We start from the raw sequence: 16,904 nt of genomic DNA, 5'->3' as shown, positions 1-16,904 counted from the left end.
GGGAGCCTGCTTCTCCCTCTGCCTCTGCCTGCTTCTCCCTCTGCCTGTGCTCGCTCTTACTCTCTCTCTCATTCTGACAAATAAATAAATAAAATCTTAAAAAAAAAACTAGGAAAAAGAAAAATTTTACATGGGGGAGGGAGGCACTGTTCTTCGACATTGCAGAGCAATGTCTTGATATACTGTCTTGTGTCTTGATAGAAGAGACACAAACAAGAGATCACATCTCTTTGCTGGACAACACTTTCTAGACTGCAGGACAAAGAAGGAAAGTCAAGGAGAGCAAAACAATCTCAACAAGTTAAAGAGATAAAGATCAGAGCTCTGGGAGACTGTGCAGCTGGAATGTGACTGCAAGGGAGAGGGGAAAGCTACACAGAAGAGAGTGCCAGTAATCTGAAGAGAGGTTGGTTCCCTTGAGGGCCATAGAGAAAGGCCCTGGAAGATGAGCCATCACATGAAGCAAGAGCCCTTGTGGGGTTTAGAGGCACTCCAGGCAGAAGCCAGCATGAAGACCTAAACTTATGTAAGACCTTCAACCTCCTGGCCCGGCTACCATAGAACAGCTACATGAGTGAAGGCAGAAGGAATACCCAGGCAACACACAGGATCATAAAAAAAACAAACAAAAAAGGTGCTACTTATAATACACCTTGTAATTTAATAAAAAATAATTTAATGGACCGTATAACCAATATACCCAAGAGTAACTTTATTTAATAATGCTAGTGGGTAATGTTAGAATAGTGGTATAAAATATGTATCTGGGGAAAATAGGTATTGATTTTCATTCTCCCCGGCTGTAAAGCCTGACATCTAATATCTTCATCTTTCTAGATTACTAAGGATGCATTTTCTACTTAATAATTATGAAAAGCTACAAAGGACACCTGGTAATGTCATACCAGTTTGAAGATGAAGAAATGCTCCCAAAGACACGAGAAAGAGACCGTCCCAGAAGTGATACGGGAAAAGCTAAAGATATGGTTGCCAGTTTCCTTAGTGACCAAAAAATTACTGATTTAATGTAAACACCCAGCACAGAGTTGAAGCTATAATGACATAATCTCTTCCTTACTTCTACTTCTCCTTCCCGACCTGCCCAACCACAACCACCTCCCACTACTGTCTCATGTGGTCACTCCCATTCCCTCCCTCGTACAGCCTCATGCTCTCCTCGTCTCTTATAGTTAGCTCTCGTTACTTATCCCCGGCCCAGCAAACTGCAAGCCCTACTGGTGCGGAGAGAAGAGCTACACCATGGTAGCCCAGCTAAGTGCCAGCTTTCCTACCAGAACCTTCCGAACATCATTCCCTAAAGAGTATCCCTTCTCGGAATGTCTACAGCACTTACACACCAATTCAAAGCCCATGTTCAATCATTCATTGCTTGCAACAGGTGCCCCAGTTATTCCGACATTTACATCCTGAGTATCCAAGCGTCCTTTCATCTCCTTGACCACCGATCCCATTTCTTCCACTTGATCTGGCTCCAACGGCACCAATTCAGTTTAAAACAGCCCTAAATCCCTTGAAGTTTATGCAAAATTTTATGAAAAATGATTTTTGAAGAAACAGAATGTGGCTTTCATCGTATTTTCAAATGACCACAGGAGACAAAATGCTGTCAAATAATGAATGGGTGCCCATTATTTATACAAAAAGTATTTGTTAACTTAAAGACTGTCCTTCATCACACAGCAAGAGTCAACTCTGCTGAACACTAACGAAAAGTTCTACTTCTCTGAACGAGGCTTTAAAAAAAAAAAAAAAAAAACCTCTCAACTTACCGTGTATAGAAATTCAAGCCTTGGAAACTATTCCGCTTTTCTTATCTACAGCAGGTTCCTTTTATAATTTCAGTAACCCAAGAATAATAAAGAAGCACTGCTGGGTTTTCTGAACCATGAAACCACCAAGCCTTTTCTGTCCTTTTAGTGCCTTAATAAAATTAATTTCACTATGAGGCTTTAATTAAACATAAATATGGGTGCATTCTTAAGAAATTGATAAGAAATGGGGATGGGAAAAATACTGAAAGCCAAAAACTAATCTCAGGAAAAAAAAAAGTGTCCTTCTTTCCGTCACCTGATTCCACAGTGTGGAAAAAAAATACCAATCTTAATTCTTTCTGGCTCATGAAATTAATTTCTATTTGCCTGCAAACATAAATCCCGCAGAAGTTCTCATATCAAGCATATCAAAATTAGCATCAAAAACCACATAAACTTATGAATAATTTGCCATCCTTACCGATGCTCCCTCACAAAGGACCGTCAGAGTGTGATGTATTCTGTTCTGTACCTGCATGCTTTGTCTTCTGGCCACTGCCAGGAAGACTCTTTGGGGACTCACAAAAACAAAGTGGCCTTTCTCATCTTTACAGTTACCTTTTGTTTCTTAAATCAGTCCTCATATGCTCACAGACTCTGTCTACTGATTTTATCTCCTCCATCAGGAAACAAATTATTCATGCCAAACAAAAGAGATTAAGCCAGCCACCCTTCCTAAAATGCTGTATTTTTGCCTATCCACTAAAACTGGCTTAAAATGATCTGTTTTCAAGCAATGCAGCTCGATTTTCTTTCCAGAAAGTGAAAAATGTGATGAAAATTTGCCTTTTAGTTCTTTTTATCCTGCTTGCCAAGGCCTTAATGAAACTCTTCACTTCTGGGCTAGGCAGTCTCTTTAAGCCCTGGCCAACAAAGCAAACAGGGAAAATACAATCTTACCTGATTAAGAGAGGTGGTGTCTCTAAGTACAGCATCGGGAGGTCTAGTAGGCACAGCTACAGCTACCTGAAATCAAAACACATCACATGTTAAATACTAACAAAGTAAGAGTTACTCTTAAATACTAACAAAGTAAGAGTTACTCTCTTTACTCAAATGGGTATATTTGATGAACAACCCTGCTTCAGTGTAATAAAATTGGCAAGTTAGATAAAAAAGCTTTTAAAAATATTTCCTGCTCAGGAAATAACATTTAAAATTTCCTAACTGCTAGCCTCATCTGTGTGGTGATTTCCCTGAAATGACCCTGTTTAATGAAAGGAATTATACAACCGGACCCATTCTCTAGGCCAGAAGGGAAACAGAGGTGAAGACTCTTTTCCCAGGGCAAAAGGTGATAACTATAAGAATTAGACAAACGACTCACACCTTTGAATTGATTTCATCTTTAAATGTACTTTACTAAGGGTTCAGGTCTCTCATTTGGCTGAGATCCTTGGATGTGTGGATCAATGTTCTTCATCAAAGTATTCCTTCCATCATTTTGCCGGTTTCTTCCTCTCTCTCCTCTCTCACTGGAACTCCCACTACACGCACGTTGCTGTACTGGAGGTATCCTGCATTTATTTCCCTGAAGTTCTTCATTCTTTTTCTTTTCTTCAACTTTCTTCTCTTTATTCTTGAGACTAATGTAGGTAGGTAGGTAGGTAGACAGATGGACAAAGAGAGAGAGAGATCTTCAAGCTTTCTGGTTCCTTCTTCTGAGAGTTCAAATCTACTGTTGAGCACTCTAGAAAATTCTTCCTTCCCTTCATTGTACTTTCAGCTCTGGGACTTCTGTTTTGTTTCCACTACCTGATTTCTCTTTCTTGATTTTCTCTCTCTGTGGAGTCACTGCATTGCACATGATTTCCTTCAACATGCTCTCCTTTAGTTCTCTGAACACATTTGGAATAGCTGCTTAGAAGTCCTTGTCTGTGAAGACCTCTCAAAGGCAGTTTCTATGGACTGTTTTGTTCTGGTTTTATTTTCCTGTTTCTGGATCATGTGCTCCTATTTCTTGCATGTCTTGTAATTTTCTGTTGATGACTGGACATTTTAGACGACCTGTTAGGGCAACTCTGGACACTGACCTCCTTTCTCGTCCGCAGGCTTGCAGTTACTGTTAACTTGTTTATCTGTGTAGTGCCTTGACTAGACTGTTCTCGCTAAGTCTCCGCCTCCCCCTCCCCCGACCCCCCTCCAGCAGGCTCTGCTGGTGCTCCTGAGAGGTTAGGCTTAGGGCAAGAACACAGTCACCGTGGAGGAGACCAGTGTTAGTGGAGCTCTCTGTAACTGTCTCCCTCGTTAAGGATCGTACCCACCTGTTAGCTCCACTAAGTGCCGGATGACTGCTCTAATATTTTCAACAGTGCCATGGGGCATAAACTGCTCTAAAGTCAGGCCTCTTCACAGGGCTAGCCTCTGAAGCCCAGCTTTGAGGTTTGTTAGGATCCCATGAGGGCTCTCCTTAGCTGTCTCTCCAAGGTTCTCTCTGGTAAACTTCCAGTTGGGCTAGTTGTTAGCTTCCTGCTCTCATGGAGCTGCCAGACTCTGCCTGATACATGTTCACCACAAACATAACTTAGCTTTCTGTGGGCACCCTTACTTTTGAATTTCCAAATACTCTGTTCCACGATGAATCCGTTTCCTTGGGAAGCATTTCTTCGATCTCTTACCATGACAGCCTGCCATACCTATGAGCAAAACTGCTCCTCCTCTGCAGTCAGGGGAGGGGCAAGGAGATTGGCCCACTTACTGCCAAGTGACAGCCTCACTTTACAAGAAGTGGTGTTGGGCAGGGCCAGTGGCTAGTGGTCTCCCAGCCTTCCTCTTCCAGCATCAAATCCTCACCCTATGAGCAAGCTGGGGCAGGAGGGAGTGGGGCCTGAGTCTTTTCAGCCTAGCACAGGTAGAACAGAGTTTCCACCCTGTAGGTGGGAGCTGGGGAGAGGATGAGAATCGCCTAACTCTGAACTACTTCGACCTGAAAGGGAGCTTCAGCAACATAAGCTGGGGGTGGTGACAGGGGAAGAAAAACCAGTAAACTCCTCCTGGGAAGAAGGCATCGCCCTATTCTGGGAACTGGGGCAGAGGGATCACGTGTTTTGGCTGCACACGCCTGGAGGGGAGCTTGCATCATGTGGGGAGCCAGGGGAAGAGGGAGAAAGGCCAGAGCTGTGGCTCAACACCAGAGATTCTCACTGTTCTTACCAAGATAAAGAGTTCCTTGAATAAACATTTCTTCATTTGCTATATATCCTGTGGACAATTCCTAGACACTTCAAATGTTTGTTTTAATTTTACCAGTCACAATGGTTTCACTGGGGAGAGGGTCCAGGGAACTCCTCACACCATCGTTCCAGAAGCAGTTTCTCCATACTGCTTTAAGTACACTTCATTTACCCCAGAATATTTATTATAGTATAATCTTATATAATCTTATTACCTCAAACACATCAGAGTTGCCCAGGTTAAATGAGAGTAAAATCCAAGTTATAAAACATTTTTAGAAAAAAATGTTTTCACAAAGAATCTGAGACTAAAGAGTACTAGAACTGTCTTACATAAAAGAAGTGCTTAAGTCATTAAATGAATAAAGGTTTTATTTTATACAAAGATCACTTACATGCATTGGGTTTTTCTAAAGACTTCTGGGTACTACAAAATTTACATAAGAAAGTAAAAATATTCCCATAATTACCTCAGGTACATTATACTTACATCAAACAGACTTTTCTATATATAACACATATTATCATTCAAAATACACACACATAAACAGCATTTCCAATCCAAGGAACACACTCTGATCCAAAGAAGTGTGAATTACTGAGGAAACACTCTACGAAATTATACCTATGAAAATATGTGTAGTTTGCACATATAGTAATATGTGTATTCAATATAAATGAATACACTTAAATACTCATTTATTTTGCTTATAAGGCCAGAGCCTACCTTGGCTTTGTCTGATGTCCGTTTTCCACCAATGCCTCCAGAGCCAATAGCAAAAACAGAGAACTGATTATAACACACAAGCTCCTCCTCAAAGTAAGAATAGACTGAAAAGCAAATGAAAGAAAAAATAGTTATTCTCAAAAGACATAGACTAGTTAAACAATATATGATCAGCTATTCCTTTAAAATTTCCAAAAACAAAATCCAGTTACTGAAAAGCATGTAATTTAAGATGCCCAAGTTTGGTTTACAAAGCATGATTTTAATTCATTCACTACCAGTCTCTGGAAGGCAGAATGAAGACATCTTCACAAATCCTCTCTCCATTATAAAACAGCTGTTTCTCTCGCCTCTTCTTAAACCTCCCCAACTGCCTATCATATCTCAACACTCTCCACCTAGAACACTTCCAAAATTCCCACTATGTAAGGCAGGTATCCACACTCTCAAACATTTGCACATTCTGCCAAAGGACTCAACAAGAGTCTGGAATATAAAAGAAATTGTGAGATTGAAGGTATAAGCTTCAGGAGGGCAGAATCATGAGCATTTTCCTCACCATTCTATTCCCAGCAATCAGAATAGTACCTGGGATTGAAAAGGCACCTAGTAAATATTAAATTAACTAGTAAATTAATGAATATATGACATGACTGAGCAAGTCAGTGAATAAGTAATGAATGAATGTAGGACAACGGTCCCTCTTTCCACTGACAATTTCCCAGTGAGAATTTGAATACAGTCTTGTGTCTCCAACTCTAGGAAACTAGAAATATGACTTTGAATGGCAGACTAAGAAAAAATCTAATTATAACAAAAAAATAAGGAAGGTCATGGCAATTTGTATTTAAAATAAGATTTTTCTCTTCATTACACAGGAAACTGGATATCTCATTTCATATATACTTTGTCTACAACTTCTAATACATTATTATCCATTACCAAGCTATAGTTAAATCAATGGAGTAGGTCAAGAGAAAAATGTCAACATGAAAGCTAAGGTCACAGCAGAACTTCTGTTTTGTAGTATGTTACATATTAGGTAGCACGGGGAGAAGAGTCAAAGAAAACGAGGAGAATTAAAACCAAATGATAGCCAACTTCAGGAATGATAAGAAAACATAAAAACCTACAACAGAAAAAGGAGAAGGAAGAGGACAATGAGAAAGAGTGAGAGAGAGAACAGACATATGATGAAACTCTACGAGCTAACACAAACAATGTAGCAAAATATTTAAGAGCATCAAAAACGTTCCTGGCATATGATTCAGTAAAAACAAGATAAGGTCCTCAACAGCGTACACAGTAAAACCTATTATCTAGTTAGAACAAAAACGATGAAGCCTATATGCTAACTATCAGACAATACTAAACTTCCACTATAATTTATTTACAAATTTTTTCACAATAAAGATCTATTTCTTGCCTTCTTAAACTTTAGAATAATTTGATTTTAAGTGATGCATCTTTAGCTGATGTTTAATTACTAGCATTTCAACATTTATTTAAACTACTGTAACCTTTTTTCTCCCCACTGCAAAGAAAATGTGGCTCCAGTGTTTAAGTCCCAGTTGAGTTGAACAGGCCTGAATGTGCAACGTTAGGAACCTAACTACCATTTATGAAAATGACTCAGGGGTCAAATGCGTTCCAAGTTCCAAAGAGCTAACAAAGACAAGAATATTTACAGTATAGGCTAATTATCAACTGATGGCTGTCAGTGTGTTCCTTCTGGCCAAGTTCATACACCAGAGAGTTGAGTTCCCACCACGCTCTACATACGACCCACACCTCTCAGCTCTGCGCTTTGTTGGAAACTCCCGTCTTCCCACCCCTACCCCAACCCACTCTTTCTCCCCACCTTCGCTTCTTTTCTAAGACCTTATAAATTTTTAGAATGCTTATCTTACTTTCTCACAAACTGGAAGATGAACACAAACCTACCCATCACTTTCTAGGGTGAGGTACTACATTACATATGAGACCTATCAATCTAACAATATTATGAAAAGAACCAGAAGTGAGTTACCATCCACAAGAATTACTAGCCCGGATCCTTTATCTAGGACATCAGCAATGACTGCTTCACATTTTAAGTTTCCTAAAATGAAAAGCAAAATAAATATGATGATGTTGATGATCTTGATGATCTTGAAGATCATCAACTTATCACATTCAAATAGGAGAGAACGTAACATAATTTACATAGTAAGTTCAGCAAAACTATAAAGTTGAAATAATTTTCAATTTAATGCTGAGTAATTCAATATTAAAAGGAAACAGAATACCTAAGTCACTACGTTTGCAACAACAAGTAGCAACATAATAAAGATCAAACTTTCAATACCCAGAAAATCTACAGACCAGCACATCCTGAACTACAAAGAAAATAAAGTTCTATTAGGTTTCTTGTACTCAATGTAATGCTTTTTTTTTTCACCCCTAGGAGGGGGTCACTCAACCTCTGACAGTACCATCATGGCTAACAAATGAGCCACTGAGAGACACAGAGACACTGACATCAGTCCCCTGACGCTTGTGGCCTTATGTCTCATCGCCTGCCAGGTTTGAAGGGAAGACCATGAACAGCAGTCGTACCATGGTTTCCTACAGTTTAAAGAGGTTCTAAAACATTCGTGTCTTGGATTTTGAATATCCATATTTACTAATTTACTAAGGTAAACTTTAACACTTGCCTAAAGAAAATGTACAGAAGCTACTGAAGAAAAATAATTCATGAGAAACATCACTTGAGACTAGAAAGGTACAAGAAATTGAGAGAAATGTTTTTCACACCTTCCTATTTGTATCTCTATTCAGTCATAATCATTTCTTCAAAGATTTATTTACTTTTGAGAGAGAGCATGCAAATGAGAAAGCAAAGAGCAGAGGGAGAGGGAAAGAGAAGCTCAAGGAGACTCCCCGTTGAGCTGAGAGCCTGATGCAGGGCTCGATCCCAGAACCCTGAGATCACACCTGAGACGAAATCAAGAGCTGGACGCTCAACGAACAGAGCCAGGCACCCCCATTGTAGTCATTTTCAAGTATATACCTTCATCTCTCTCTTAAAATCCCTTAGGCAGAAATCCCTAAAGGCAGAAATCTATCTCACACATTTCTGCTTTCCTCATCACCCAAGTTCCCAAGCAAACCCACATCAGGCTGGCTGCACCACAGAGGGACCCTTCTGGCCTCGGCCTCAGCCCCTGCCACCAGGGCCGCCACCACACCGCACGCACGTGACACACGCACGCACACAAAACCTTCCTGGCTGGGATCCAGAATCCGTATTTTATTTTAAATAACAGGAAGGGGCTCCTGGGTGGCTCAGTCGGTTACGTGTCTGACTCTTGATTTCAGCTCAAGCCATGATCTCAGGGTCGTGAGATCGAGTCCCATGTCACGCTCCATGCTGGGCATGGAGCCTGCCTGAGATTCTCTCTCTCCCTCTGCCCTTCCCCACTTCTAAAAAAAATAATAATAATAACAAAATGAAATAAAATAACAGTAATAGAATACAATGTAGTAACAGACTGTTTCAGGATGTAGCCTGGTTAGAGAATTCATCTAAAACTGAAAACTGTGCCTTGCACATGGCAGGTGACCAGTGGATACTCGATGAAGGCAGCTGTCATATGCTGGACACTGCCTCACAGAAAACGTAGGCTGTAATACACTGCAATAAAGCTTTTCAGCTTGAAGCAATAAGAATCTCACAACATTTTTAGTAAAATAAAAAGATATGGGGAAACATTAAAGGAGGAGTCCAGCTACCTGCTGACCTATACATTATATAATGTGACATGATAAACATTTTTTTAATTTTACCATCTTATATGGTCAGTATTTAATTAGACAACATGCTGACATTAGAGCAGTGAAACAAACCAAATCTGTCAAATTACAGTGGAAGAATGAGAAAAGCAGCTTAACTGAACTAGTCAGATATTACTGAGAAAAAGAAAATTCATTCCTAAGGCAGACGTGATTTTACTTACTCTAAAAGAAAATAGGAAAAAGTTAATTGCAGGAAATTCAGTCTGTATCTTTTAATGTGGTTTGCTTAATGAAAATCTCTACCAACATAAACACCTGAGAAAGGAATCAAAAACTATATTCATAGGAATCACAGTGGATTACACACAATTACTAGGTTTAGAATACACATACTTTTAGAAAAGACTTTTTTCCATTGCTAATAACACATACATCAGTGGAGATAAACTGTCAGTACTCTGAAGTAATTTATTAATAAAGACCATAACAGGACAAAGTTTAAGGTCACCAAAACAGCTACTCCTTCACATCGATCTACTCTAACGGCTGACAGGCACATCAGCACCTTGCCATATGATTTATTTAAGCCATTTATTTAAGTCATTCTGTGCCCGCTTCACACAATGGTTTGGAAGGTTAGTCAGGAAATAAAATGAGGGTATGATTAAGAAATCAGTGTATCGTGAACTCACCTGCTCTGGGAAGTGGTCTGTATAACTCCAAGTATTGCTCCCCGTGGAGAACCTATGGCAGAGTAAACACAAGTTTATTAGCCGACTTTACTGTCTCACAGGTTCTGCTGTGAATACAGCTAATCACAAGTGATATTTCACCGTCCACACACTCACGTCATTACTTCCCCCAAATTATCTGTCTCGGTTTTGCTTCTACTTCTTGAGCATATGATGCAAAATTAATCAGTCTCCCAATCTAAAGTCTGTCAGATCTTTTGAAGCAGAAAAGGTATCTTTGCGTTCTTTTTTGGCATTCATGACTCTTTGTTGACTGATAATTATGGGCTGTTTGCCAATACAAACACTAAGCTAGACTATATTTCTAGTGCTTATCACTGTGTCTGGAATATACTGGGTATTTAATAACTATCTGTGGAATAAAAATGAACAAACTGGCCATGCGAGTAAAGTAATTTCAAATCACACATACCACATACAAATGACTCAAGTAAAACAAAAAAGTAAACCTTACAACCACGTTCAAAGTAAAAAACTATCAATATCAACATTTCCTTGGTGTAATATCTTATAAATTATCTATTTCTATAGAGACAGTCATAGATATATGTTTATCTATAAGATACATCTTATAAATTATCTATTAGTAGATACCAAGGACACTGTGTAACTTGATAGCCACATGACCTCAATGGATGGAAACAAGAATACATCAATACGTGTAGGAAAGTAGTAGGACAGGAAAAACAAAACCCGATCAACATGTTCAAGTGACCACACCCACTGGCACAGGACAGCTTTAACTGTGTGTCTTTCTCCAAACCCAGAAGGGAACAAATGGGACAAATGCAGGACAGTCCACATTATATCACAAAGCCTGGAGACTTGAAGCTGGGAAGACGGGGGTTTCGATTCAAGACGGCTATTCTTCCTTGCCAGAGATTCCGAACACCATTTATGACTGTTCCAACTCCTTCCAACTCAGAAGGAGTATTCTGCAGAAATTTGAAACATTTGCTTTAATTGTTTGTACTTCAATTATCCAAACAGAACTGGATGCAGCAAAGACCATGGGAAAGGGACTAAAACAACAAACTACTTGTATGTATCCCTTGCCTCCCTCCCAACTTCAGATGCTCAAATAAAAATAATTTTTCAGGGGCCACCTGGGTGGCTCAGTGGGTTAAGCCTCTCCCTCTGGCTCAGGTCATGATCTCAGGGTCCTGGGATTAAGTCCCACACCGGGCTCTCTGCTCAGCAGGCATCCTGCTTCCCCCTCTCTCTCTGTCTGCCTCTCTGCCTACTTGTGATCTCTCAAATAAAATCTTTTTTAAAAAATCAGTTTTCGCAGATTCAGAGCAGCAATGGGCTAAGTGACCCTCTAGTAAATGGGTCCTCTAACTGTCAAAGTCAGAGGAACGGGCTCATAGGTCTATGTATGATTCAAGAGTTATCCCTGGGCTCAGTACCCAAACCTTACTCCAAGAAATGAAATCTACCCCACCTCAAAAAATTTCTCACAGTTCTTCAACTCCTTCCTTCCTGAAACAATCTATTCACTTTGCTTCTCAAATACCACATCCACCTGAGCTCATCATCAGAGCTCATCCCTCACCAGTCATTCCTTTTCAGTCTCTCTGGCTAATTCTTCCGCATGTCTTCACCCTCTCAACACTTGCAGGGTTCCTGAACTCAGGCTCTTCTCTACTTACACTCTTACCTTACACGATTTCATCTAGTCTTGTGTCTTTACACATCAACTGAAGTCTAAGAACCCCAGCAAGCCCTCTCCCTCACATTCAAGACTCATATATTCAACTGCCCATTGTAGACCTTCACTTGAATGAGTCATAGAAACTAAGGTCTGTCCAAAACCAACTCCTGATCATCCCCACCTTAAAGTAATTGTATATATCTATCTTATGATACATAATATGTTATATGTAATTACTACACATATTAAATATATTACATGTAATTATATATAATATATAGAGACATATATACACATATATCATCCAAGTTACAAAAACCTTCATCCTTGACTCCTTTTTCCTCTCCCTCACATCCAGCCTTTTGTATAAATTATAGAAGAGACTCCTAACAGGTTTCTCTGCTTCTGCTGGGCTCCCATATCATCCACAGAGTAGCAGAAATGAGCCTGTGAGTGAACACAGGCAGATCTATCACTCCTCCATTCAAAGCACTACAAACAGTGATAAGCTGAAATCCTAATGACTACAAGGCCCTCTTCTCCTACCACTGTCCTCTGGCTCCTCCCACAGCTACACTGGCCCCCTTCCTGTTCCCAGAATAAGCCAGGCATGCACCTGCCTCAGGGCCTTCCACATTTGTTCTCTCTGCCTCAAATCCTCTTCCCAGATCATGACCTGGGTTGCTCCTTCACCAGTATCATCAGGTAAGAATTATCACCCCCATTTTACAGACATGGAAACTGAATCTTAGTGAAGTTCTTTACCCTTGGTCAAGCAGCAAGTAAACGGCAGAGAGAGAATTAAGAACATTATGCCATAGTCGGGGGACTTGACCTTAATGCTCTTTTATTCTTTTTGCTTGCCCCTTCAACTAACTCTCTTCTCTTTTATGCTTAAAGAAAAATCCAAAGATATGCAAAGTCTTTATTCTTGTATCAAGCGCCCCAGTTTTATTAATACACATACATGTGTACACACATGCCCGTGCACACACACACACACACACACAATGTGAAAGAGATCAATCATATTTAAAGAAACCAAAAAAAGCAAAATAAAGATTTCTTATTATGCATACCTTTCCCAAGGTGACTGAGACCCCAGGAATCTCTGAAAATTCTCCACCTACTAAAGGTTTCTGAGCTATAATAACTCCAAAGGTAGGCAAACAGGAGAAATCAGCGCTTCCTTCATATATAAATTTCATATCTTTCGGTTCCTTGATCGATGCCCCCACGCCAAGGGCATACATAATAGTTTCCAGTTCCGTATAAGTAGAGGAAAAGGAAGGAAGTTTATGGCTAATGGCTCCAGCCTATGAGAGAGGTGGAGAAAATTATTTTTTCATTGATATTTCTGTCCAATGCTTAACATTTTAATTTTTTCAAAACAACTAACTCCTTGCATACCCTACCTATTTTGCTTTCAAAGAGATGTGAATAGAATGCCTGTTGGTAAAATCCATGGGGTTTCTTAACTGTTTCATTAGACTTTATTTTAATAAAAAACAATCAGAAAATGTGTAGAAAAGGACTTCATTTACAGATAAGTACTTTTGCATTGTTTGCTTCTTACCAACAGTATGTCTCATTTTCAAATTTCCTATATCTGATAGTGAGAAGCCCTACTGGTTCAGCAACAGTTAGCCACTCAAAAATACAAAAAAATTAATAATTATTATGAATGTGTCATAAACAGGGATAGTGAACTGCCCTATAAGAGATACCGTATAAAATTCACTGTGAAGAGATGAGCCAAACACTGCGTAATGCTGTGTCGTACCGTTGTACACAAGACTGCCTCTTAATGGTTTTAGTAAAATTGCAATTTTACCTTCAGTTCCTCGCTAGGAATGTCCCTTATCTCATTGACATTGTATTTTTTTACTTAGTTATGATATGTCTAGCTAACGTGTGAAATATGTATTAGGTTAAAAAAGAATGACATCCAATTGTCAATCATGTTCATTCTGAAACGGGAGTCATCAAATAAGAGTTGGGAGCTAAGAATGCTTTTCACATTTTTAAGGAGTGGTTAAAAAAAGAAAAACAGGAAGAATACGTGACAGAAATAGCATGTGGTCCATAAAGCCCAAAACACTTATTATCTGGCCCTTTCCTGAAAAAGTTTACAAACCCCTATTCTAAAGTAAAATCATATTTATAACCCGATCATATTCTCAGGGTTAAAATGAGATGGTTAACTTTATCACTATGTCTGCCCTGAGTCACAAACTTCCAAAATCAAATTCATCAAATGATTTATTTCTATTTACACAATACAATTTTTTTGTTTAAAGGCTAAATATGCGAGATAGTAAATCAGCAAACTTCACACGAGCTATAACCACACTTCTATTAGAATTTCTGACAATGGGAGGCTATGTGCAGCCATGCTGAAATAGTTCCAATATATAATCTATCGATGCTTTCCCTAAAGGGGGAAAAAAAATAAAGACTCCAAAGAGACACTGAAACAGACATCTTTTTCTAAAAAGTTAGAAAAATAGTAAGTAGAGCAGGCTTATTAACAACGGTACCAATAAAGGGCAGGGAGGGAAGATACTTGTCTAATTATACTAAAGAAGTAAAAGCAAAAAATATAAATAAAAAATTTTTTAAAAAAGAAGTAAAAGTTACACAGGCTACACCTTAGTCTTATGTCTATTCAAATTCTGTAACTATTCAGTACATATTTTATGAAAAGTTCCATTGTCACTTATCTTTCCTATTTAACAATAAATTAGTAGCTTGAGAAATAATACTTTTCGTATCACAGAAAAGAAAAGAGAGAAACAAAGAAAAGAAAGAATCTTCAGAAAAAGCATAGGCTTCTCCCCCCAACTTACAAAAGCTGATGTAGCTGTTGATGCTGCCTGACTCGTAGGATTTGTCGACACTCCTCCCTCTGAATCTATTTTATTTAGAGCTCCAATTATACCGCCAATCGATTCTAAAAAAATAATAATAGCAACAATGATGCTTTTGTTAAAGATGTGACTAAGAAAAGCTACCACGTGCTCCATAATCACTCCTCTACCACAGAACTGAATACGAAAGGTCAGGCTGATACAGAAAGCACTGTCAAAGATTTTCAAACAGACCAAGGGTAACTGGGAGTTTTCAGTGGAGAACAAGGCACCGTCCAGCATCCTCTTCCTGGATTATGATTCTAAGGAGGTTCTAAGCTTTGCGATGTCTTTGATGGATTTTACAACTCCGCAGACTGGGTCCCTTGTCCAGAGACATGCAGTCTTTGGTGAAGGAAAAGCTAATTTCTGTTCTTTCCCCACCACAGCCCCCTCCTCCGGGAGGGAACAATGCCAAGATTACCCTTGAGCCCCACCCCCCCACCCCCATCTCAAGCAATAGCTTTGAAGACGGTACTAAAAAATCTTCCAAGGAAAATCATCACCATGACCACAGATTCCAGACAGGGTTCAGAAGCTGCAATTCTGGGGTCAAAAAGGTTAAGAAAGGAGTTTCATGGGGCATCCACATAGGCCAGAAGATTCCAAAGACTCTGGGACCTTTCTAACAAACATTAGCGCTCTGGGCCTCCTTCCAAACTTAGACCAAAACTCTAAGCAAACCACAGAATGCAATGTGATCAGGGATACTAGTGGGGAGGCTTTGGGCCACTGAATCCTCCTCTCACCACCCCACTCGACTGCTACCAGAGGGAGGCCTGTAACTGAAAGTCACCTTGCCACAGGCTTAGGGCACCACATCAGACACAGGCAGCCTGAGTTAACTCAGCTCAGACACCGAGCAAGCTTGGCCAGTCACTGCGGTTGTCTGGGGATTAGCTGTGTCATCTGGAAGATGAGAACAGTTCTACAGAAAACGTGAGATTTTTCTTCTAACTGTACTTCAAATACTTACAGGTATTTTTTCATTTATAATTATGTGATTCATTTAGTTAGCTTTTTCTTTATAATGCTTTTAAGGCAATAAAGTGGAACTTGGACATTAGAATAAAGTTTTTAATATATTTCTTCCTTCTTTCATTCATTTTCATCAATGGGTAACTATTATTCACAGGCTAAATTTATCTCCAACATCAAACTATGGAATACAGCAAATGCTACCATCAACAACATAACAATCATGTTATCATCTGATTGAGAAAGAGCACAATGAAAATTTCAGTGAGCGTACCCGCAGGCAGGAAAGTGTCAGGAAGGAGACGGGTGAAAAAACCCAGAATAGTACATTTTTCAGATATATTCTCCTAACAAACACTGAATACAAAACAACTAAAAGAAAAAAGAAAAAGATTTCTCTGTAAAATAACTCTGAATCATTATCTTTTCCAGAAAAGTCCTTTGAACATCAAACACTATATGCATATATGTGAGTTATACTTGAAAAAAATGTGACTTTTACTGGCTGTCTATTCCTGTGGAGACCACAGATGTAATTCGTGGTAACAAGCATTTACTGAATCCTCTCTGAGTTCAGCACCAAATACAAAAGCAGTGCTTACAAGACACAGTCTCTGCTTCCCAAGGAACACACTGTGCAGTTAAGAAACCACATACTATGAAACAAAAGCAGTTCTGATGAGATGCTAAGCAGTCAGAGTTGAGCTGAGGGAGAGATCAATGTAGCCTGAAATATCTGGGGGTGGTGTGGTGAACACCCCAGGCTTGAGTTTAGATTTCTAAAGAAACACTACAATTAGAGAGGTGATAAGGGGAGGAAGGGGCCTTTGAGAAGGGCAGAGAAACAGCAGCAAAGGCAAAGCACTAAAACAAAGCAAAATCTACTCACAAGACAGAAATGAGCTAAGCCTAAACAAAACTGGCCTAAATGAACTTTTAGGGCAATAGAGAAAACCCGGTGAGGTAAGGAGGATATGGTTCGGTACCAGAAGACTCTGAGACGAGCCGTCAGACAGGGAGCAGACACATGGAGCATGGAAGGGTGAACACCTCATCCCATCCCCCACCCAGACGCCCGCCAAAAACACAGGATTATAAGAAG

General features: G+C 39.5%; 1 protein-coding gene across 1 annotated transcript in view; it reads right to left on the bottom strand.

Moving 5' to 3' along the window:
- The window catches only part of HSD17B4 (hydroxysteroid 17-beta dehydrogenase 4), a 104,687-nt gene that overhangs the window by 33,224 nt on the left and 54,559 nt on the right, over positions 1-16,904 (bottom strand). Inside the window, exons 12-17 of the mRNA XM_080804999.1 lie at positions 14,765-14,868; positions 12,995-13,231; positions 10,202-10,253; positions 7,762-7,833; positions 5,733-5,836; positions 2,733-2,798 (exon numbers count right to left, since the gene is read on the bottom strand). Coding sequence (XP_080661125.1) covers positions 2,733-2,798; positions 5,733-5,836; positions 7,762-7,833; positions 10,202-10,253; positions 12,995-13,231; positions 14,765-14,868 — 635 coding nt within the window. The remainder of the gene's footprint in view (positions 1-2,732; positions 2,799-5,732; positions 5,837-7,761; positions 7,834-10,201; positions 10,254-12,994; positions 13,232-14,764; positions 14,869-16,904) is intronic.

This window comes from Martes martes (genome assembly GCF_963455335.1).
Source record: "Martes martes genome assembly, chromosome: 5".
Lineage (NCBI taxonomy): Eukaryota > Metazoa > Chordata > Mammalia > Carnivora > Mustelidae > Martes > Martes martes.
This window is presented reverse-complemented; position numbering and strand designations above follow the sequence as displayed.